General features: G+C 37.4%; 1 protein-coding gene across 10 annotated transcripts in view; it reads right to left on the bottom strand.

Moving 5' to 3' along the window:
* The window catches only part of KLHL2 (kelch like family member 2), a 64,124-nt gene that overhangs the window by 12,109 nt on the left and 26,202 nt on the right, over positions 1-25,813 (bottom strand). For 9 of the 10 annotated variants that reach the window (XM_067297885.1, XM_067297878.1, XM_067297880.1 and 6 more), the window contains 3 exons: positions 13,408-13,570; positions 1,686-1,795; positions 147-263 (listed from right to left, as the gene is read on the bottom strand). In XM_067297885.1, coding sequence (XP_067153986.1) covers positions 147-263; positions 1,686-1,795; positions 13,408-13,570 — 390 coding nt within the window. The remainder of the gene's footprint in view (positions 1-146; positions 264-1,685; positions 1,796-13,407; positions 13,571-25,813) is intronic. The other variant, XM_067297881.1, reaches the window with a different exon arrangement.

The raw sequence follows: 25,813 nt of genomic DNA, 5'->3' as shown, positions 1-25,813 counted from the left end.
GGTAAAGGGCAGGTCTTTAGGTTTTTATTTCTATTATCAGTAACACACTATCTTACACTGTCTTTAAAATTACCCATTTGGCATTAAAACAAATAAAGAGAAAGAAGTGTTTGTGTGCACAAGAATTAGTATTCCTTTTTGCTTACCTGAACTAAATATTCCCGGGAAAGCAAAGGCAGCCGAACATGCTCCATCAGGCGTGCCATTAGCTCCTGCCTTACATCTTTGTCATGGTTTACCCACGCTATCACTGCTTCAAATACCTTCCAGAAAACAAACAAATGCGAGGCCCTTGGCTTACAAATTCATGAGTATGAGAGTATCAGTGTGCCTCCAAAAACAACTTTTGCTTAGACTAAAATTCCTATCATAGGAAAAGAGCACAGCAATTACAGCTCCCATTATTTCCATATTTATCCAATGTAAAATTCCAAAGACACATTAGCCAGTCTCTTTCGGTATCCTCCTTCTACTCATGTTTCAAGGATAACTGCACTACACTTACAAAATGTGTTGAGAAAATTAATACCAAAAATCCAATAAACTACATAAACAAACAATAGAGCAAAGAGATTACAATCCACATTTTTTCTTTCCTGTCCTGGAGAATGGACCTTCCACATCAAATAACATCATTATGTCTTACTACAAGAAGCGATCCTAAGCCTTGTTTCTCCTCTACTGCACACAGTTCATTACTTGTATAGAGCATTAAAACTTTAATTATACTCCACAGAAACAGTATGGTAAGTATTAAAGTCAGAGATCTGGATCTTCAAGGTATTAGGGGAATAGCAACATGGCTTTGCTCATTGCAGGTTAAGCAGATAGTTCTTAGGCTCAGAGTTTCTACAATATGCAAAAAAGGTTTTAACACAAAACACTAGCTAGCCATTAAATTGGTGTTCAGACATGTTTTTTGAATATGATTTAGCCTCCTCTTGGAGCAGAAGTGTTAGAATGTCTATATATTCCTTCAAAAGAAACCAATGTATTTTTAACTGCTCACAACTGGATACATAAGCTCAAAATTAATGCAGCTGCACGTGAAAGCCATTGCAGGTTCAAGGACATGGTGCTGGGCTCACCAAAGTTCAGAGTTTTACAAATGGCTTTAAAAGGATGAGATCTAGCTACAGGTGAGCCAAAGACTATTTAAGCTTAGTTTGATTATACAAGCTACCTAGCCATCTCCTTTGCAACAGACATTTGTTCAATTAGTCTCAACAGTCCATAAATACCTACTAACAGAGCTTTAATATCTTTGTAGGACTGCTCACGTTAAAGTTAGTAGGTGGCATATACTCACTCTTTATACTACTGTTTTAGAGTTACTTATTCCTTGGTAAACCAAATTCTTGTGTATATGACTCTTAGCATGTGTTCCGTTTGTTCTACCCAAAGATGAAAAGGAATTTCAATTTAATTTAGCTTTCATTTTTTCAAAGAACAATGGATTAAGTGATTTAAATGGTTTTAGAATTCCTAAGAGCTAAGATTGATTTTCAGCATCAAATTGACAACACTTTGGGGAAAAATCCTTTAAATATGAGCATAATATAGGTTTAATTTCACTGAGTAAACAAAGGATTGAGCCAAACAAGTATACAAGAGCAGTAAGAATAAGCCTTTATTCCCTCTCATCCAAAAGGGTAAAAAGAATACTGTGATACAGATGATCTTACCTTCTCTTCCGAGACAATTGTAAGTTTGTCGCTGGATATCAAACTGCACACCTGCTCTACACCAAGATTGAGGTATTCTTCACTAAGTACAACATCAGAAAAGTGCTGTTCTGTTTGGAGGAAAAAAAAGTACTCTAACATACAGTGCTGCGTGTAACCCAAAATAAGCATTAAAACAATACAGAAAAAATAGAAGAATTTGATTCAATATGCATGCTATTTGCTACATCTTAGAAGCAATACTTTAATTTAAAACATTTTATATAAGTTAAAGCTTTGTCTCACAAACAACTTCTATATTCAAAGGTTCCTTAAAATAATGTAAATACTGAAACACGTTATACTCTAAGTAACAGTTATAGCAGTTTAACATTTTCAGTATTACTTTAGCTCAGTACCTGTCCTTGACAATAACTTAATTCACATTTTGCTAGCTTTCTATTCAAAAGAATACATGACTACATCAAAAAGATGTCAGAAAAAGAATATGCCCTATATGTTGTTAGCAAACATATTTTAAACCTGCAGTTCAACATAAACAATTGCTGATTCATTAGAATTAAACAGCAGTTTCACAATCTAACACAGGTCAAATCAAACCACTGTGCAACAGCTTTGGATCCTGTTGCATCTCTCAGAACTTCCCCAAGCTCAGAAAAATACTACCTGTCACAATCTCCACAAGCTGTAGAAGCTGTGTAATTTTTGTACAGATTTTTTAAATGCCTCAGAATAAACTACGTGACAATTTAGTGATTTGACTGTAGAACCAGATGTTTTCTTTCAACACATAGCATGTATCAAGCTGTCCTTCACTTATTCAGTTGTCTTCTCCCTTCCTTAATATGGCTTTTTAAGTCATTCAACTGCTTAAATAGTAGACACTTCCAGTTAACTGGTATTTTTTTTTGCTCTTCAGCTACACTTAACAGAAATCAAAAGGGGCAGTTGATACTGGGAATTTAAGAATTTGCTCAGAATTAGAATAAGAGTTATCAAACATATTCAAAATAAATAATTTTCTAAAGGCTTTTCTAGCACTACACTAGGCTACTATAGTTCCCCATGCTTGACACAAACTGTTAACAGAGAAGTTAAAAAATACTGAAGTCTTCCAGAACAAGTAGTCTAATTTTTCAGTAGATTAGCTTTGCAAAGCACAGGGGGTTTTTTTTGTACTGAAACAAAGATTAGAGAGCATAAGAAGATAAATCTAACACAGTATGATAATTCCTGTCATCCATCCAGTTCAGCACCCAGTTCCTTGAAAAACACAGCACAAAACCCTTCAGATAAAAGTCCAAGAATACATATGACAGGTAAACATGATGGTAAAACCTCCTCCCGTAATGATGTCACTACAATCATGAAAGATTCCTGGTAGCAGGAAGAACAGTATTTTACCTACCTTACTACATGTCACTAAAACTGCTATAAAGCCCAGCCCCCTTGAACATGCTAAATTCCTGACTGTGATGCCTCCCTATAGTCATAATTCTACAGTCTCATTGAAAAACAAACCCCATGTCTAAACTTAACATAGTTTACTATCAGTTTTCAATGAATGTCCCCATGTTTTAATCCTGAAATACAATGATAAGGAAAGCTTTGGCCTGTCTGCTCAGTATCATTCATTATTTTATATTCCTTTCTATCTTTCCTCTGTTTCAAGTAGACAGTCCTCATTTACAGTCTCTCACCCTGCGAACCTCTCCGGTCATGCAATCATAATCACTGCAAGTCCCTCGAGTTCTGCAGCATTCTTTTAAAATGGATGGATAAAAACTCCTGCAATATTTCAGGCTATGGGAGGGAAAGGAAGAGGAGAAGTACCATTGATTTATATAACAGCACCATTACTCTTTTACTCAGAATCACAGAATCGCTGAGGTTGGAAGGGACCTCTGGAGATCATCTAGTCCAACCCCCCTGCTCAAGCAGGGTCACCTAGAGCACATTGCACAGGATTGCATCCAGGCGCGTTTTGAATATCTCCAGAGAAGGAGACTCCACAACCTCTCTGGGCAACCTGTTCCAGTGCTCTGTCACCCTCACAGTGAAGAAGTTTTTCCTCATGTTCAGATGGAACTTCCTGTGTTTCAGTTTGTGCCCACTGCCTCACGTCCTGTCGCTCGGCACCACTGAAAAGAGTCTGGTCCCATCCTCTCGACACCCTCCCTTCAGATACTTGTACACGTTGATAAGATCTCCTCTCAGCCTTCTCTTCTCCAAGCTAAACAGGCCCAGCTCTCTCAGCCTCTCCTCATAAGAGAGATGCTCCAGTCCCCTAATCATCTTTGTGGCCCTTCGCTGGACTTGCTCCAGTAGTGCCACATCCCTCTTGTACTGGGGAGCCCAGAACTGGACGCAGTACTCCAGATGGGGCCTCCCCAGGGCTGAGTAGAGGGGGAGAATCACCTCCCTCGACCTGCTGGCAACACTCTTCCTGATGCAGCCCAGGATACCATTGGCCTTCTTGGCCACAAGGGCACATTGCTGCCTCATGCTTAACTTGGTGTCCACCAGCACTCCCAGGTCCTTCTCCGCAGAGCTGCTTTCCAGCAGGTCAACCCCCAACCTGTACTGGTGCATGGGGTTATTCCTCCCCAGGTGCAGGACCCTGCACTTGCCTTTGTTGAACTTCATGAGGTTCCTCTCCGCCCACCTCTCCAGCCTGGCCAGGTCTCTCTGAATGGCAGCACAGCCCTCTGGTGTATCAGCCACTCCTCCCAGTTTTGTATCGTCAGCAAACTTGCTGAGGGTGCACTCTGTGCCTTCATCCAGGTCATTGATGAAGAAGCTGAACAAGACTGGACCCAGTACTGACCCCTGGGGGACACCGCTAGCTACAGGCCTCCAACTAGATTCTGTGCCACTGATCACAACTCTCTGAGCGCTGCCATTCAGCCAATTCTCAATCCACCTCACTGTCCACTCATCTAACCCACACTTCCTGAGCTTGTCTATGAGGATGTTATGGGAGACAGTGTCAAAAGCCTTGCTGAAGTCTAGGTAGAAAACATCCACTGCTCTCCCCTCATCTACCCAGCCAGTCATTCCATCATAGAAGGCTATCAGATTGGTTAGGCATGATTTCCCCTTGGTGAAGCCATGCTGACTACTCCTGACCACTTTCTTGTCCTCCACATGCTTGGAGATGGCCTCCAGGATGAGCTGCTCCACCACCTTTCCAGGGATGGAGGTGAGGCTGACTGGCCTGTAGTTCCCTGCATCCTCCTTCTTGCCCTTTTTGAAGGCTGGGGTGACATTGGCTTTCTTCCAGTCCTCAGGCACCTCTCCTGTCCTCCATGACCTTTCAAAGATGATGGAGAGTGGCTTAGCAATGATGTCCGCCAGCTCCCTCAGCACTCATGGGTGCATCCCATCAGGGCCCATGGATCTGTGGGTGTTAAGTTTGCTTAAATGATCTCTAACCCACTCCTCCTCCACCAAGGGAAAGTCTTCCTCTCTCCAGACTTTCTCTCTTGCCTCCAGGATCTGGGGTTCCTGAGGGCTGGCCTGTACTCCTTACATATCTTTGCCTATTTGCTTTACAGACTGCAAAGATAGTTTCTTAAGTTGAAGCAGAGTTTTCTGAGGTGTACCCCTACTGAATAAAATACCTGGGTTTTTTTGTTTGTTTGTTTGTTTTTTTACTATTTGCACATGGCTAACAGAAACGGAGAAAGGTAACTTGCATGAACTAAGTTTATGAGGTACTCCAAATTTCAAGTGACAGAGCCACAAAACAGTGTGTCTGACTGCCAAGAAGCTGAGTTAGGAAGGAAACAGAAAGGGGAAAGAGTTATATTTAAGCAAAACTCATCCAAATCTCAAAGAAATCTGAGGTTCAGAAATCTTGTTCATCTTCCCTTAAGAATGGCAGTTCAACAGCTTATCCAACAAGATACACTTCATAAGCTAGAAATGCCCAGTTGATTTTACAAACTCATATAAATAAGCCTTCTTTTTTATGGAGGTGATTTAGATTCATGCTGTAAAGACATGCTGTAAAGAATAGGAAGAGAACCAGTCCCTAATAAAAAAAAAAGTTCAACATTTTTGAACTAATACAATAAAAGTCAGGCCCTCTTTTGTCTTCATGATGGGAAAAGAATTGTAAAAGAAAAGCTAAAAAAAATAGAATGAAAGTAGTTTAGAAAAAGTAAGAGACTATTTTACTGGATGCCAGCCACTGTGTAAAGCATACAATGAAGCACATGACCTTAAGAAAATGAGGCAAACAGATGAAAAGTGAAAAAAGGAGAAATTAAAACAAAGTCAATAGCTCAAGTTCTCAAGCAAAAGTTGGAAACAAATCTTTATCCAAATGAATCACTGAAAACAGAGAAAGAGGAAGGCAGATGGCTGTATAAATTTCAGCTATGAAAAGGGTAAGGTGAAATCACTTGTCTCTTTAGAACTAGGATGTCCTGTTGTCAAGGAGACCATCTTAACTACTGAGACATATCCTTTTGTCAGAAGCCAATTGAAATTACAGCTAAATGAATAATTCAAAATAATTAGAAACTGAAAAAGAACGAGGAAACTCATAAGCACCACTTAAATAATCTGCCAACAGTAATTTATCTTAAGCTGTTCAAGCACTGAGGACAGAAGGCATTATTTTATTATATGTAAAAATAATGTTTATGAAATTCAAGCCTTTCTGCTTCCTCTTCACAAGAAGGGTATCAGCATCTTACTTTGAAATAAAGTGATTCAGTATTACTAAGTTTTACAGGTTCCAAAAATTCCATTTTAGAGCCTCTTTTTTCAATAATCATGACAGAAAAATAGTTTTTGGGGGGCGATACTATTCTTTTTTTGCTTCTGTGTTTTAAAGATGTTAGGATTCATATTATCCCATATTATTGTCCGAATCTTCGAGGATTAAATCACTCACCTCATTTTTCAATAACATTTAAGATTCCCATATAATTTTATCACTACATAATCTGAGATATTAACATCAAACATCATGAAAATCTCAGCAAAATTGATCACTCTTGTAGTCCATCTAATACTTTATGACAAGACTAAACATTTCATGCATCTGTCTCCTGTAAAACCTCAACTTAGCTTTGGTTTTATTTGGTTCATTTCTCAGTGAAGTCAGTGTACTTCTCTCTTCACAAACATCTCCCAGTTCTAGATAAGCAGATAGCTATAACTGCCTGGTTGGAAGTTTTTATGACAGAATTATTTTTTCCAAATCAAAATTTTCCACAAAGTGAGAGACTTAAATTCATATTGGAGTCCTGCCTTCTTGCCACCTTGCTGAGATAACTAAAGACAGCTGGCTCCAGAGTCATGCAGCCTGGAAACCAACTGGCTTGGGAGCTGTAGGGGCTTGGCTCCCAAATTCGCACTTCCTAAGCCAGCAGAATTTTGCTTCATTATTGTAAAAACAACCCCCCCCCTTTTTTTTTTTTAAACACATCCATACCATTTTAGGAAGTTTCTAAAATATCTGTTCCAATTGCATATGAAAAGCAGATTTTGACATTTTCCACAAAATGGCATTGCTATTTTCTTCATAGCTGGTTAAGACAGTTTCTATTTGGATAGCTAGAGATCTGTCCTTGTCTGCCCTGTACCAGCAGGATGGGACTTCAGCTTCAGGGGCAAACCAGAAGGACAGAAAGGAAGTTCTTAGCAAGACGAAAGGGGCTAGTAACTTGATGTTTGGAGCACAATAAACAATGCCAAAGTGGATAGCAAATGAAGATAAGAGGAGCTGTCACCCACTTCTTGGTACTTTTCATTCTGAGTTCGGAGGTGTGTGTTCTACAGACAGAAGCAGTAAACAGCTGACCTCCTTCTTCTAGCCAAAAGGTGCATAGTCTTGCTGACCCTAAAGATATTGTCATGAAATTTGTGCTTTTTAGTTGCATAGGAAGGAATGCTACATCTGAAATCAACACAAGACATTTTATGCTAGAAACATTTGTGGATTAATTCATAAGCACAATTACACTAATTTATATGCCTATAGTCAAGGCCTTCTCTGGATTAACTGCCTTCAACTGCCACAAATACAGAAGCAAAAGTCTGCTTAAGTTCCCCACAGAAAAAAAAGAATTTCAGAGAATCATGGTGGCAAAATCACCTGTAATCGGTCTTCTGTTTTATGATTTATGACAGTGACTGTTCTGAGCATTTGCCTGTGGGTATGGTCTATTGTTCAAGACAGCTTAAATATCTATTCTGTCATTAACAGATTTCAATCATTTTCTAACATTTTTCCAATGTGTTCCAGCAGTTGATGATAATATCCATTAACATCCATTTCCATAAAACTTTTTAATATTTTGTACATTTTCATAAATCTTCTCCCAAAGACCTTCCCAAATCCACATCAACACATATGACAAAATTTGGCCAGAGCTTATCAGCACCAGACACTGCAGCTAAAAGAGGAAAAAAGCATGACGACCTCACAAAACTCCAGTGTTTGTTAGTTTGTGAAACAAAAGATCATGATCACATAACCTGAGTCTCACAGATATCTTTTGTCTGTTCTGGGCCAACTGTTTCTATTCCAAGAAGCAGATTTTTATAAACCAAATGGAGTACTTGCATCTTTCTGACATGATAATGCTACAGACTTAGCTAGAACCTCCCAGAAATGTAGCTTCTTTCTGAATTAATATCCTCTTATTTTACAGAGATGCAGAGTATTGAACTTAGGAAGAGCCGAGTGGTAGGTTGGCATAAAAGAACAATAATAATTACTCAAGCAGATGAAACAAAAAATACCTACCAAGAACTATTTTTAAACTGATTTTTTTTGAAATTTTACTTCATTTCACGTTGTTCCAACCAAAAAATCATTATGTGGCAAAAGGTCTTTGCTAATGGCCTAACATAAGGCACTGTTCAAACATTGACCCAACCTTATTTTAGAGGAATAGACACAAGGTCTGCCAGTTTGAGGACTGTCAGAAGGTAAATGTTTCAGAATCAAAAAAAAAAAAAGCTGATTTAGTTGTCAATTTTATGCTCAAGTAACTGCTTTTTAGAGCACTATGAGATTCCTAGCAACCAAGGTAACAGCAGCATAGCAACAGAAGTTGCTACTCAAAATAGAATTGTAAAAAGATTCTGCTAAATATGTCCTTTAAATCTCATGCATACCAATGTACACAAGTCTACAGAAGATAGATATGTTTCTAAATCTAGTCAGGATTCAAGTGTTGGATACAGAGCACCTGAATCCAAAAATGTTATGTCCCACAGTTAAGTACAATACAGCAATACATGCTTCTTAATTACATTAAGAATCCACAACAAAGTTCCTTTGACAGCTCCCCAGCATGATGCTAAAGGCCAAGAAGCTTTACGCAGTAATGTGTACAAGTGGTCATCAAAAGACACTTCTTCCACAGAAAATCCAGTGTTTCCAAATACTGTATTGGCCTATACAGCTAGTGGAACTACATTATTATCCTCTGGCTGCAACAAAGAAATATGTCAAGCACTGCAGGAATGCTCTCGTACTGTGGTGCTACAGACCACAACACTTGCGGTAGTAGAACTTCATAGGAAAAGTGGAATATATTCATAGGATTACTGGAAACTCATTTTTTTCCCACAAGATTAAAGGGTAGAAGAGCACTTCTACCTAAAAGCATAAACTTTTAACAATGAAACATTACAAAAAACAACATAAATATTTTATTAGCAAAGATGGCAATAAGAGTTTTTCTTCTGCTTCACAGTGTCAGCTGGCTTGTTAGGCTGTCTGATTACCCTCTCTAGTTTATCCCAGGACTGGCATGACCTAGAGAGCTATGTGTTCCCTACCTCTCTTGTTACAGATGCCTGAAAAAGTCGTTGAGATCAGCTGTTTTCGGCAGCTTGCTCTCCCTCTAGTCCAAGATGGCATGCCCTGCTAAACTTTCTCTTCTCCTGCAGCGCTCTTTCAACTGGAGATTAATTCATTTCCTTCCCCAAGACCTTCTATATAGCATTTCTACTGCTTATCTTACTTAGCACCTTCACAGAGTCAAATCACTTTCCTTTATCATAAGGTTTTAGCAGTCTATCTTGAGAAGGTTATATATAACATTATGACAAGTATAAAATGTACCATGTTCTCAGGAACAATTTTTGTTTCATGAACATTCTCTAAGACTAAATAAGATACATCAGTGAGTAAAACTGAGAATGGGTGCTCACTGACTAACAGCGTTCACACTGCATACTCTTAGGAATCCTTCTGGATTTCTGCTTATGTTCTCTGATACATCCACTTAAATCAGAACTGGAATGGCCTTTCTTTCACACAAAAAGAGCTCACATGTTGTAAACTTGTCACTCAGTGTCCCCTGAAAGTATCAGCAGTTAAGCATTCAACCCTTCTCTGCCACATTATGCATTCAAGTTAAGATACTTGAGAATGGAATATTTCCTCATAAAAGAAAGATGAGAGCCCTCCTTGTTTGTATTCCCCACCTAGGCAAGTGTTATAAGACCCAGACTAGGACTGCATTCTGAATCACCACAAGAACACTTAGAATCTCAGTTACAAAGTTTAATTGTAACAGAAGCTAATTCCAAGTAATTTGTATCAAGTGTCTGCTATTTTCAGACTCCCCATATGTATCACAGATGCATATAAATGACTAAGTTACAGAAATCTAACACACTGCTACAGCAGGATGAAGCCCATCACAGGACTATGAAGCTCCAATTTTAATGAAAGTTGGGTTTTTGCTCCCACTGCAAGGCCACTCCAGAGTCATTATAGTAAATTCTGATCTACATTTGCATCCATATGTTTTTATGCTATCATGTTCCACAGCACAAGTACCTTTTTGCCTCTTTTTCCTAAATATCAAATAGCAACTGTAACAAAATGAAGACTGGGAGAAGTTAAGCATAAGTGCTTTCCATTTTCTGTAGAAAGATGAAATTCTCACAGCTCTTTAAATCTAATAATCCTCTCCCATACTCATTCTAGTTTCTAGAACCTGCAGTCCCAACCTTCCTCCTCCCAGGGGTTCAGCTGTCTGTGATCCAAGGCCTAACTCTGAAATGCCACAATTGCATCTCTTTGGCTCAGACCTTTAAGAAAATCATTCAGTTGTGAGCAAGAGCCTTGACAAAGTACACGGAGCCATTCTAGATAAGAATTTGGGGGGGGGGGGGGGGAGGGAAGCAGGTAAGATGACTAAAAGGTGGACAGTTACAAGCCTGAGAAGGCAAGAGAAAAAACACTGACGTGAAAATTAAGAGCAACTGTATGAAAGTAAGAGTAAGGTATAAAATTCTACAGAAGAAAACCAGGGAGTCAGAAGACAGCAATCCAGCAACACTGAAGATCCCATTCGGAGGCCAGCCCTTCCTCCTGACTGAGGACTGCCTGGCCAGCAAAGACTCCCTGGGCGCTTTTATCAGGAGTAGTGAGCATGCAGGTGCTCAGCCTAGTAGTTTGCAAGTCTTAGCTAGGACTTGCGGGTTTAACCTTTTCAGTTATCTATACCCTGCTTGCAGACTCTCTCTGAGCACAGCAAAGGATACCTGAGCAAAATGACCCAGAAAGGGAGGGTTACAAGCTGTACATGGTTCCTATGCTCTCAAATATATTTAATAGTATTCCACTCAAGGCCTTGCTGAAGTCTTATGTTTTATATTTATGGTAAATAATCTACATAAATATTAACCTCAAGTACTAAATTTAAAGATAATTTAAAAGTAACTGAAGTAGCTTAGAAGTCACTAAGTCAGAACAGAAGTTGGAAAAAAAAAAATCAAATTGAAATTAAGCAACCATTATGTCAAAATAATGTCATGGAGATATAAAATATTTAGACTGCCCTAATATTCTTCAAATGTATCAGGATACTTTGTTATTTCTTCTATTTTCTACACTACTTGCATGTACTAAGCTATGTTTGCCTGACAAAATTCTAGGGATCAATGAAGACAGTGCAATGCAATGAAGTAGCTCACACCCTTGGGCACAGCATATTTATCTTAGGAGCAAGAATAGAGTACTCATTGCTTTAAAACCTACCACACAGATGCATCAAAGTTAAAATAGGAGTTGAGCTGGCACCTAATGTTAGGGGCCAGCAATATTCCAAAAATAGGATGACAAAAAGGGAAGCATATATGAGGGAAGTACTTTCTGAAGGAATCCAAAATAAAGAGTGTAGCTTGAATAAGGAAGAAAGAGAAAGTTAGGTGCAAACACAAAAAAAGTAAGAAGAGAGATATGAAATAAAAGATTCCTGTGGGGATAGTGAACTGGAAAAGCCAAGGATGACAGGTTGGAATTTGATCGGGGGGGGGGGGGGCAGGGGGAGAGAAGAATACTGCAAAAGTAGTAAAATGACCTTAGCAAACAGAGGGGAAGTTAAGGCAGAGGTAAATATCTAGTACAACAAAAGGGAAATAAGGTGTAGAGGTAGGGAAGTTTGGTAGAGAGGGAAGAAACAAAACATGGGAATAAGCAACAGAGCAGTTGAGGAAAAATGGCAGAGGAGAGTTAAAGTTAAGTCTACAAACCTAAATGACTAGGAGAACACAGAAGTGACAGAGGAAGACAGAGGGAAGGGAAAGGTATTTAGAGGGAAAAATAATTCAGTTTTGCTGAACCTGAACTGGAAATGAGACACCCAAGAGACACTGAAAAGACAGTAAAAGATCTGTGACTGGGCAGATAGTACAAGTTCCATCTAAAGAGGCATACCTGAGGGTCACTCAACTTCTGACAATACACAATTTCTAAATTAGCAGTACATTCTAAAACAAATTTGTCCTAGTCCCTAAATATTCTCTCCTACAGCTCCAATCAAAATTTACTGCTTTGCTGGCTACTAAATTAAACCCTATAAAGGAGGGGTTTTTTTGCTCACTGTAACAAGCTTCCATTAGAAGGAATTCCTCAGTATAATGTCTTCCACCTCAACTCAGACATCAAGACCTGAAGGCACTCTACACAAAAGAGCCAGTAAAATCATCCCTACCTGAACAAATTTAAAAATGGTAGTTTTGGTCATATTGTTATGCTATAAACTTACTGCTTTGTGTAAAGCTTACACAATGGCTTTGCGGCTTTGTTTATTTTTTAGTAATCTATATTATGCAACTCTTTCTTGGTGTCAAAACAGTTCAAAAATCAGTAATCTGGGTGTACTAGACTGTATTAACAATTACTGATTTGGTAATACTTTCTAAAACTACCTGTATATCAGTTTCATCACCTTTATAAGGCTACAATTTACAATAGAAAATATATTTAGAAAATAAAGAAAAAAAGGATTTTATCCTTCAGAGAATCATAGAAATGTAGGCTAGAAAGAACTTCAAATCTTCTAGTTCTGCACACAGGTATGATCTAGGTCAATTCAAATGAGAAGCTGGTCTAATCAGTTCTTAAAGCTGCCCAACAGTGGAGGCCTCATAACTTCCACAGACAGCCTGCCATCTATGGTGCAAAATTTTAAAAAGCAAGCAAGGTTCTTGCTGAATCACAAGTTGTTTGGATTCTGGCCCTGACAGACCATGAAGACGTGCTTGGTGCTTATTTTAACTGTTTCAGCCAAGAGACTTCCTTTCTCTGGCAGACTTTTCATATCTAATACACTCTTCTTCATGAGAAATATACGTCTGCAATATCCTGGGTAAAATTCAATTTCTGGCAGGGGGTGGGGAAACACTCATGCATGTGTATCTACACAAGCTATATTCTATGCTAGTGGTAACTTGCCTGCATATGTGTTGGCCTTGTTCAAGAGATCTGTGCAAGCATGCATGTCAGCAAAAGCACGAATCCCCAGGCAATTGACAGGATGAAGCTGAGATTCCAAAAATTCACAGCAAGTCCTTTTCACATCCTGCAGTTGCAAGAGACCAGCTGCTGGGAGCAGTACCTGTAAGAAGCAACAGGTGGTTAGTATCCCATTCAATTCTGAGCTTCTACAAGAGTACTGTCAATATTAACAAGGAAAATGCAAAAGAAAAAAAAACTATTAATAAACTGAAAGACTAAAACATAGAGAGGAAGATTTCAGAACTTCAGGACTTAAGAACTTAAAACCTAAGGACGACATGATTTACCTCCCTGCAAATACAGTTTAAGATCTAAAATCACAAGCAACATCACTTCCCAATATTCATCCTCAAGTTCCCTTCTTACTCATCCCAAAATGCCGTAATTATACCTCATCTCCAATCCTTCACAATTAGATATTTCTTTAAATCAAAGCTTTCTAGACCATAATAGAATATGTGAAACTTATTTCCATGCAACCATTTAGGATAATGTCCAATTTCTTTTAGCACAAATGATAGGTATTTTTATGCAACTAATTCCAGTAGGGACTCAATTCAGTTTCTGAAAACGTCCGAGACTTTCATGGAAGAATGACAATCCAGACATTTCAAAGTCTGAGCACATAAAACTCACTCATTAAAAATCTGTACCAGAAAGATACTAGTGTAAGTGGCATATTCATCCTTCAACTTTCACAAAGAAAGCAAAAAGTAAAGAAGAACTTCAAAAATATCACAACATACATTTTACTTACCCAGCAAAACTTAAAAACAAGCTTTAGGTGAACTATAATTTTGCCTTTAAGCAAGATTCCATACCGTAATCTACAATTTCTTCATAATATTTTTTTTTCTGACAGTTATTTTAAGGAGATTTCTATTTTAAAACATTCAAGTGTGAAATTAATGTTAACTTACATCTTCACTAGATGATATCTGGAAAGATTTTAACATCTAGAACAGTCTTGCAAATTATGTTGCTTATGTATAAAGAAAACATATATACCATAGGGCAGTATCAAGAAGCAAGCAAAAAATACATGAAACAATGGCTGCACTACCTTTGTTAACTATTACTTTCACTTAATTACTTGGAGAGAATTAAAAAGAGGCAGACGAGAAGAAAGCTCAAAGAACAAGAAGATGGAAGAACAAGAAGAGAGATGGAAGAGTAGGGTAGAAGAAACAAGGTAACTCTTACTACACTGAAGTTGCAGAATATACTTCTAAGTTACTGCTCTTCAAAGGAAGTTTTAATTTTAGTAACTGCCTGTAGAAACAAGTACTTGTCATTGTCTCTGTAAGCATCTACCTTGCTTCTAGAGAATTACTGTTATTGTCTACACTTTAGACTTTTTTCTTTAAGTAAAATTAATAATTATGACCCAAACTAAAACAAATGAAAAAAGAACTTTGTGTGATGCAACCTTGTAATACCTTTAAACTTCATTTTTTGGTTCTACTTCTAGTGTTTACAGCTTTTCCTCTCCCTTCAGCCTGTCATATATGAAGCCTGCTTGAAAACCATCTCACGTTCCTCAAGATACTAATTAATCCCTAATTTGAAGCAATAATCCACCATAACCAAATGTTATCAAAGGCTATTGCTATAGTTAGCAAAAAAGAAAGATCATGTCTTGAATAATAGTTTGCTTTGAATATCTACTGTTAATGAAAAAGAAATGAAGGAAACAAACACATATATAAAATACACAAGATTAAAACAGTCCAAAGAACTTATTTTATATTAGCATATATAATATGTTTATGAAAAAGTGAAGATAATGTTAATAATATAATTTCTATTACTAGAACTACAGTATGATCAGTTATATCACTTAGTGGATAATTCATTTGATAATGAATTCTAGGATGAGATAAAGTCATGAAATTAAACATCAAAAATCAGGGCTAGAATTCTAAACACAAGAATTTATTTACACAAATTGTTCCAATGAAGCAAACATGTCACTAGGGCTTACAAATTCAGTAAATAATTCAAACACACTCCTAGGTATTTTCAAGCAGGTTATCAGTAGAATTGAGCAAATAACTCCAAGAACCCTTCTTGGCTGTGTAAGTGAATTTAGTGGAAAAAGATGTACTATTATCATCAAAACAGTAAAAGAAACTGAAAGGTGAAATTTTAGAAGTTTTAGAATATGCAGAAAAGAATTTAAGATTTATATGCACAAATGTTCACACTGAGCAGTTTGCTCACTCATATAACCAGTAAAGAAAAGTTACAAGAACTAGAAGATCAATCTTTATTAGAAGAAATTTAAGTGAGGTCTTAAATCATTGTAATGGAGCTTGTCTGATAACTAAAATGTATTAGAATCTGTAACTTTACAATAACACATTTAAATCTAAACATATCTATGTGTATTCTGCTAGTAAAAAGGAAAAGAGAGGCAATATGCATCAGATTTATCCAATTAAAATTATATGCTGAGCTTTGGTTACTAGGCAACAGGAGCTGTGATAACATCTAGTCATTTCCATTTATACCTATAGAAGTACAGGAAGCTACAACACCCTGCATTTAAAAACAGTTTCACCCCAGGAGGATTCATTCTGCTGAAGCCAGGGACAGAGGCACATGAAAAACAAAACTCCTCCCAAAACCTATAAAAAACTACATTAAAATTGCAGCAGGAATTAACCTTAGCTACTGCTGACTCCAAACTCTGGTAGCATATAGCTCAGATTTATTTCCCAAAATAACCACTAGAGGGTATCCTGACTTTCCTCTAAAGATCATAAATTCTTTCATAAGCATATCGCCTTGTAGCGCAAGAGATGCAGAGGGGAAAAACAATTTCCAATCAGTTATACTATGAAAATGTATCCTCATCATGGTGGTTGTTGTTTCACTAATCAGAGCAACTGAACAGATTATTATTACAGATAGCAAGTAAGGAATTACCTTTTCTCTTCCTCCGCCCCCATCAAAGCAGTAGTGATGACTCTTGGAGGGGCTGCTAGTGTTTCTAGGGCAGATCATTTAACCATTACAAGTCTTTGAGGACTATTTTCTGGCTATCTCCTCCTGATTCTCCCTTTCCAAAGCTATGTGCATCTGCCAAATACACACCAAATACACCTCTCCAACTCCAGAGGCAAAAAGGACGGTGACAAGGTATTACCACATGTTTTAAAACCCACCCACAGGGTCACCCATGTAGTCAAGAGAGATCCACTTAAGGCCCTAAACTCTGGTCCCTATTTTCACTGGACTGCAACATAACCAGATCATCGGCCTATACTTGAGGCTGCTGCCCTCTCTTGTGGCCCTTCAGATACATGCACGGAGTAGCATTGAGGGCTAAGTGCACTGATGTTGCCTGCAGCTTTTCTTCCTCTTTTCTTTTTCCAGACAGCACCACAACTCTATTCACCATCATGCAGCTGGACATACGTACCTCCCATGACCAAAATATACACACACTGAGTTCTAAGACAAGGGGCAGCTGGTATACCCTGCTACACAGCCAGTTACTTGCTTGTTATATGAGGCACATATCCAGTTGTACATGACGTATCAGCTCAGAAGGGACACGGCTGCAATCATGTCACAGCATATACAGCACCAGACAAGAGAGACCACCCTACCCGAAAGCTGCACTAAAAAACAGTATGTGTTTTGAATCACAAAGCACTCCCCCATCTTTTTATATGGGACACTGGCAAGTGAGATGAGCTAGATGACCTAATGCACATCCCGTCATCACAGCATTTCTGCTTCAGGAAGTTCGGTGTTACACTCCCCTTCTCGCTCCCACCAAACACACATGCAAGTCAGCACCACTTTACGCAATGCAGGAGCTCGCAGCATCTGCCCTGCTCAGCTGAGAAGGGAGGAAAACTCACTTATGGGAGCAAGTCCAGGGGAGGGGGCCACCAAGAAGGTGTGAGGGCTGGAGCACATGACCTTACTGGGAGATACTGGGAGAACTGGATTTGTAGTCTTAAAAGAGAGGGCTAAAGGGAGATCTTACTACTGTCTGCAGCTACCTAAAGGGCAGGTACAGAAAAGATAGAGCCAGACTGTTCTTGAAGACGTAAAGTGATAGGACAAGAGGCAGCAGACACAAGTGGGAAAACAGGAAGTTCTGATTAAATATAAGGAGGGTTGTGTGCGCACACACACACACACGTGTGTGTACATAAAACATGAGGGTGGTTAAGACCTGGAACAAGCTGCCCCGAGGAATCTCCATCCTGGGAGATACTCAAAACTCAGCTGCACAGGTCCCTCAGCACCCTGCACTATCTGGACCTGCTTTGAGAGGAATGACCTCCACAGATCCCTTCCAGCCTAAATTATTCTATAAATCTATGAAAATAAAGAAATCCTTACACATAGCAGTAGGATTAATCAGTAGGAATGATAACACACTTATCTTCTGAAAAACAGAGTTTGGAATCATAACATTAAAATCTAAATTTAGTGTAACTGTTTGAAAGGAGCACATGAAAGTTGAGCAAAACACGTTACGAAGTTCAAAGGGAAGATTGCTGCAAAGAGTCACTGGCTAAGCACTTGGAATCAGTTTGATGAAGTGCTAAGCCAAGCTTTGATAGCTGTCGCCTCTCCTATGAGGACAGAGAACATTTTTCCACTTCAGTTTCTTCTATTTATTTCAGTTCTCTATTAATTCATTGAAAATTGAAAACTAAATGGAAGTTTGAAAAGAAAGAATCTTTGATTTCCAAATGCATTCAACTGACCAACTATAGACAATACTTTGTTTAGAAACAAAGTTTGTTTGAAATGCAAAACAAGCTTTCAAAACTTAATTTCTTACTCATCCAGTATATTATAATTGCAATAAAATATGCAGAAAAATGTCATTTTAAAATTTATTGAAAACTGATTTTAAACTTAAAGCAGTTTGGTACAAATCATGAATAAATATTAAATCATTTGCTATAAAGAAAATACCAACTACAAAATTGTACTGTTATTTAGTTGCTTAAAGAAATATTTAATATTTGGTTTAAGCACATAGAAAAAAATGCTATGTATAGTTGAGAAATACTGTGTCCCAATGGTTATTATTCAGCTAAGAAAATAAGCCTTCTTCAGGCAAACTTTATAAAAAGTTCAATGCAAAGTAAAATTTAAATTGATTAAAGTTTGTTGACTGCTGATTTAAATCAATTTGATTCAAATATTGGAGCTTTGTATTAATCCATCCTATCACCTTTGCATTCCTCTTTGAACCACTATATTCTTCTGACCAGAACACATTGTGCTACCGGCTGTACAGATACAGCATGAAGGCAGTATTTAGGCAGTATTTTCATTTCCACTATTTTTAAATTTCCTGGAATTTCTTTCAGATTTCTTTCATAGATTCTGGCCCAAATTCATAGCCACCAGTAACGCATTAAGATCAGTATGCACATTTCCCAGATCACGTTTCCCAGAAAATGTGTATTATTATCCTTACATCAGAAGAAAATATTCACAAATGTTAATGAGACAGAGATTTAGCACAGATTTTTCCACATATGAGTTATTAATCTCACAGTGGAGATAAGGAAAGAACCTATGGCAGGTGTTAGGAATAAAATCTCATTCTTTTCACAGCGTAAACAAGCATATTTTTTTCCATTTTCTGGCATACTTAAATGTTCTGAGAAATTTTAAGTTCTTTGCACACAAATAAGCCAATAAAAATCAAATCAGCTTATGCCAACAGGAGTGAACAACATGCTGTCTAAAAATGGAAAAGTGTCATCCTTTTTATCACGTGCAGGGGAAAGAAAAACACATCAATAACACAAGAGAAAAACTAACCTTGGAAAGCAGATGAGTGAGAATACAAACAACACACAATGCAACATACATGCTCAGTACAGCAAGTTACATGCTTATTAATTGCAAATATTCCATATTTTCAATTATGACATTAAAATGATATCAATTTCAGAGACCAGCAGGCCAGCTATGTTAATACCCCTCATAAAACATAAATCTTGAGAAAACACAGTAAAATTTAACCTCTGTGTTTCTAAGGTTTAAATAACCATTTCAACAACTTGAGTCCTTCACCTGATGTTTATACTGCCATGGCATGAGGAAGAAGGATATTAAGAGAATGGTCAGAGACCATCCAAATTAATCTTATTTTTTTATTCTTATCTAAATACATCTGTGCTGTAATTACAACTGTGGTTTGTAACTGAAGTGTAGTCCAAGTTTTAGTGAAACCACTGAGTGTTGTAATGAAATTACACATTGGGAGTAAGCATATAAAAACACTAAAATACATACAAACATTTGCATCTGTGCAATAAAATTTGAAGTTCCAATTTTGAAAAATTCAACTATTCTGCATTTTTATATGGTCAAGATGTGCAAGTTAAGTGCACTGTTCCAATACTGAAATACACCCACAAATAAAATGCTGTACTGGATTTAAAGATGCACATGAATTGCAAGTTTAGAACATGATACAGCGTATCTTATAAAATGTACCTTTTGGGTATCTTTACAATTCTTGACTATAGGTCATTGTGCAATAAAGTCTTGGATGTGCAAATTTATCCTTTAGCTTAATGAGTCCCATCCAATTAAAAAAATACAGCTGTGAGTGACAGTTTCATAGTATCAGAGGAAGGAATCAAACTACTAATCAAGATACAGTCCTACTCTTTCATATTCCTTCTCAGAACTAGCCAAAGTATTGGTAGAGCATCATTTCAATTGAAAACAAGCAAACAATAGTGATAATGTAACATTTTGAGTGACTGACAATATACAAAATATGAAGTGGCTCTCAACTTGGAAAGCAGTGTAACAGATTAAAATGAAATGCAAGGAAAAAGCAACTGCTTTAGATACCTGCTTTTTAACTAGTGTACATAAACTTTACATAAAAGTCCATTGCAGTTACAATGATAGGAAATTTACAGCAAATAACTGATTTGCTCAAAACCTGGCTTTAGAAAACATACCACTTTAGAAAATTAGGCTGCATGAACTACTAATTATTTGTTTCAGTATTTCGGGGGGAAGGGGTTTGGCAGGGAGGGGGAAAGGAGGTGGAAGGTGGTGGATTTGGGAGGTTAGGAGCTGCTGAAGTGCAGAAACAGATTCACAATGCAAACAAAGTGGAACAGTAGTGGAAGGTCAGTTTGATCGAGTAATGCACTCCAGCTGTGGTGCCCATGTGGGCTACAGGAGCCAACCATGCAGACCTGCTTGGCTGGGGGATTCTCCTATATCCTCCTTCTCTCTCAGAGCAGTGCTCTAATCACCGCGTAACAGCATGTTTTGGATTAAGCCTACATACAAGAGATGGTTTGATTTTCTATCCTGATGGATATTTTTGTTAACAGTGATCAGCCTAGTCTTTCATTTCCTCTTATTCTGTTAAAAGATATTAGAAATAGAAATGAAACATTTTTTTTCACTTTAAGTGAAAAATATTGTTGAACCTAGAATATTTTTAGTTAGAATTTTAGATTTTTCCTTCAGTGAAAAAAAATCCTAGACATTTTGGTTTGATAGAAATAAAGGTTTTGACCACCAACTTTATGTACAGTAAGTCATCTAAAATGAAAGTTCAGAATTCTTCCTCATATTGTAATTCAGTGCTTAAGAGGTTGCACAGCTGCATACAAATGCCTTCTTATTTTCTTAGGGACAGGATGATTTAACCAACATAGTCTGAACAAAGCCACTTGTGCCGATACTTTGTCATTCAGAGACTGGACAATTTATTCTATAACTATGGGAGCTGACATGCTAACCAGCCAAATAACATACAAAGTTTCCCTGAAGAAGGATTTTAAAAAGCTGAGAAAAATTAAGTAGGATAACATAACTCACAATGCGTGGTTTTCCATCTCTCTGTAAGACTGACCCACTTACTGAATTGCTAAATTAGTTGATGCTTTTAGCTAATGTGCTTAGTCTACTGGATTGACCCATAACATCTCACACCTTCAGTACCAGACCAACCTCAGTTTCAAACCCCACCAATAGATAAACTGAGTTTGGTTATACCAAACATTATTATAACCAACAGAAACATTTAAAAAAAATGTTCCCTAATTATACACATAAAACTAAAGATGTAAAAGTCTGACAAAGGAATTAAAATGCTTGCTAATGCTGAAGCGCTGTATTTCCTAAAGTATAAAAGACAACTTTGGGGGGATGGAAAGGTCAGGGGAAGGGGGTGTTTTTTTTCTACATTACAGACAGACTTAGTTGTAACAAGGCTTGTTCTACTAGTGTAATTGAATATTTGCTGGCAACCTTAAAGAGAGGAATTGAAGTACTGCTTGCAAAACCCTAAAAGCATGTGCTGAAAATGAATAGCAACATTACCTGGAGAGTAGGTTGTGAGCCTGTGCTAATCAGCTAACCTATCCTTAGCATCCTATACTCAGGTACAGAAGCAGTATCCATACCACCAATTTGTATATTAATACAAAACCAAGAACTAAGGACAACAGAAATACACACAAAGTATTTCTACTTCAGGTATAGTGCTTGCCCTCAGTACAAAAATTGAGTCAAGATCAACTTCTAATGTACAATAAATGGCACTTCAGGGGACTAAAAACACATTTGACTGAGCTTTTAGCAATACAGTTATGTTTTTATATCATACTGAGAAAAACCTTCTACTCATCATTCAGTTCTTTCTAGCAGATCATATTTATATTCTCTTAGAAATTCATAGCAGAATACCTTCTCAGAAAAAAACAAACGAAAACTTTTAATGACAAATTTCACAGTCACTTCAATCTAGATGATATGCTTACAAAATTCAGTTAGGTATGGGTAGGATTTTCAAAGCAACCAGGATCTCTATCCTCCCATTTGGAAATTCTTTAAGCTGAAGGTTTAATAAATACATTTCATTTAAAACATGACCAATATCCCAAAATAGAAACATTTGCATTAAAGCCTTTATTCCAGCTTCCACAAATTTTACCTTAGGAGCAGATGCACACTACTGAACATACTTGCAGTGAGAGAGGTCAAAAACACATTCTCTTCTTTAAGTGCCTTAATTTACTCGTAAGAAGCACGCTGAATTCCACATGGAGGTGGATGGACACACATACTTTCATTTGCATAGAACACTTTAAAGATGGGCAACTGCCTGCTGCATTTTAAGCTTGCAAAGGCTGTCCTTCAAGTTTTGCCACAGGTCGCTTCATTACCATACACTGAAATAGACCCGTAGATGCCTATGGCAAAGGTCAGAGCCGAGATGAAAGAAGTTTCTTTCATCCAACTCGAGGGAGAGAGAAGAGTCCATAACACAACCTAGGAGCATGATGATTTTAAAGATCACAGACTCACAGAAGCTGCACAAGCTGCTCAGTCTGAGAAGGCAGTTTACATATGAAAGTTCTTATTCATCAGTATCTAGTTAAAGGACAACCACATCCTAGTGAGGCAAAACGAAGGCACCAGATTTAAGAATTAAAAAACTTGTGATCTCAGTCCTGATTACTTCAGATCTATTTATGGTCATCACTGGCATCTGTTTCCCTTTGTTTCATAATTTACTTAAACCTGTAAACTTCTCAGAACAGGGCCAAACTTACAGCTTGTTGCTATACTACTTGGCACAAAGGAATCCCAATCCTAATAAAATAGTTAAAAATATTTTCCAGGCTAACCTAAAACTCTACAGTTTTTTCAGTTAAATGCATGTTCAAATAATGGGTAAAATCTGTCTGTTAAACAGAAAAAAATGAGACATCCCTCCCAAGTCAACTGCATGAAAATAGAAATTATTCATTAATTATCCATTATTTAAACATGCAGTTATATATGTGCACGTGTGGTTTTGTGCATCTCTCTCTCTACGTATCCTAAGGAAAACCTTATTGCCTTTCAGTGCAAGTAAATAATTTGCTCTTGTACCATTAAAAAGGATAAATGGAGTCTTTGAAACAAATAGATATGGAGGAAAAAATATTGAGTCCTTGTTTAGTCATCTCATAGTCAACCTAAAAAAGCCTCTCTTCTGTCCCTCTGTGCCATGCCTCTAACAGCTTTAGTCCCTTTCACCCAAAGCGTGCTGCTCCTGCCATATGCTAGATATCCAGCAAAGTGTTACAGGTGAGGACACTGATTTATATAATGACATAAAGAAGCTGCTATACCATTTCTCACACTCTTCTTTTTAAAGCTCCTATTTCACAATGAGCAGAAGTTTTTTTCTAAACTGACTACAGTATGTTATTCTATTCTAGGAAAAGTTGTTAATGTAGAACACAGCAATATGTAGGAGTAATTCAAATTTTTCTTTTTGAGCATTACTTTACGTTTCTCGGCATTAAATTTTGTCTGTCATCATGTTAGCCCTAGAGCTATCTTAGAAAGCAGTGAAATTTCCTATTTTTATCTGATCTTGACAAATTCTTAATCCTGTTTTATCATCTGCACCTTTTGCTACCTACTTTTCCAGACTTAAAAAAAAAATCTGTCCTTTTCTGGAAACTTGTGACACTTTACCACCATTTTGATACAGTGAAAGCCAACTATTTATTGCTTTTTCTTCCTGTGCTCCCGACAGATTTTTGATCTATTTATTGCTCACCATGGAACAATTTAGAAGGGACTATAGCTTGACTTTCAGAAGCCTTTGATGTGGTTATTTCTGAACACTTAAAGAATTATAAGAGGCTTTAAGGAGATATATACAACTCAAATAGAATTATAAAACATACACAGTCTGAATCCCTTGTGTTACCTGATACCAACCAAAAAAGTCCTTGTAGTCTCTCTAATACTCAGGATCACTAGTAGCATTGTGCTGATTTACTACAATGTGAGCTGAAATTGTAAGCAATATCCAGTTATAAAATAAAACATTTTTATAGAATCTCAGTCACCTCACTTTAAAAGTTTCTTCACCACCCTTGTGGGTTTTCAAGGATATATATATATATGAAATATATATATCCTTGATATACATCCTATATATATATACATATATATGAGGGGGTGGAGGAGAGGGAGAGCAAGAAAGATGGAAAGAGAGGAATAGAGAAAATCCTTTTTGCCTTTGTGACCTGATATTCAGATTAATTTGCTTCAGTACTGCATCTTTTGACCCGTTCTCTAATCTTATTCTTGATCTGTAAGAGGATGCACCTTGAACCATACATTGGCATAACTGGGACTTTTTACCTTAATTAGTTTCTAGCATCTTGCATGTGCGTGGCTCTGGAAGCCTACATGCTCTCTTTCTAAATCACTCATTAAAGAAAAAATATGCAAGAAATGAACAGCTGTTATATTTAGAGCTGCAGTTCTGAGTAAAAGTGTTTTATTCTTTTTATCATTTAAATTAAACATGCCTGTTTAAATCCCTCAGTGACTTCCCCTTTCCCTCCCACGGTAAACAGAATCACATGCTTCTCAAATACAGGATTACAGCTCAGTATCTTTTCTGTAATACACTCCTGTCTTAACCCTACTTCCTTCTCACCCCATCACCTCCTCCATCAGCTTCTGATTCATTACGTGAACTGTCCAGTTGCTTAGACCATTCTGATATATTCAGGCCACAAGTCTCTTCACCTTCTTTTGCCCAGAAATCTCTCTTCCAAATAAGCAGAAACTTATTATTATGAGGGGAAGCTTTTTCCCCTCAAAACATCTTCTGAAGGAACAAAAATTCTGAGATAAAGTCCTGTGATTCACACCATAAGATCTCAGTCTTTTTTTCATAAGAAATTCCAGACTCTCCACCTCCCCTCCACACAGGCATTCAATAGTCCAGGATTACCCAAGATGATCATCTTACAGCTCCAGGAAAATTTTAATTCATTCCTCATACTTTTTGATCCATCTTTACTCTTTATCATTTTTATCTCCTTTGCTTGTCCTTAGTTCTTTCTCCCCTGCATATTTCTCTTCAGAAAACTGCAAAGTGTTTTGCTCAAATTTCCATCCAGATTTCTCTTCATTCTTGCAAGGCTAATACCCTTCTGTCTACCCAATTCTCTTCAATGAACAAAGTTCCAGGCTCTCCCATTCAGCAACACCATAGCATAAAGGATGTTATAGAAAGATTAAATGGCTGGAAAATGCCAGTGCAATGTGAATAAAGCATCACTTGGAAGGCAGGGATAAAGAAGGGCAAGATATCTTCAGCAGCAAGATATATTCAGAAAAAAGAAAAAACAGAAATGTAAAAATGTGAATATCTCAGAAAACAGTAGTTACCACATCTGTGCAACACCTGCTTTTGCCAGCTCTGATGCTCCTGCTGTTATTTACTTCTCTGTCTTAACCAAAGCTTAAGCTCTACAGAAACAGCAGTTGCCTTCTCTACAAACTCCATTTG

Source organism: Apteryx mantelli, chromosome 5 (assembly GCF_036417845.1).
Source record: "Apteryx mantelli isolate bAptMan1 chromosome 5, bAptMan1.hap1, whole genome shotgun sequence".
Lineage (NCBI taxonomy): Eukaryota > Metazoa > Chordata > Aves > Apterygiformes > Apterygidae > Apteryx > Apteryx mantelli.
The sequence above is the reverse complement of the archived record's forward strand: the minus strand, read 5'-3'. Positions and strand labels throughout refer to the sequence as shown.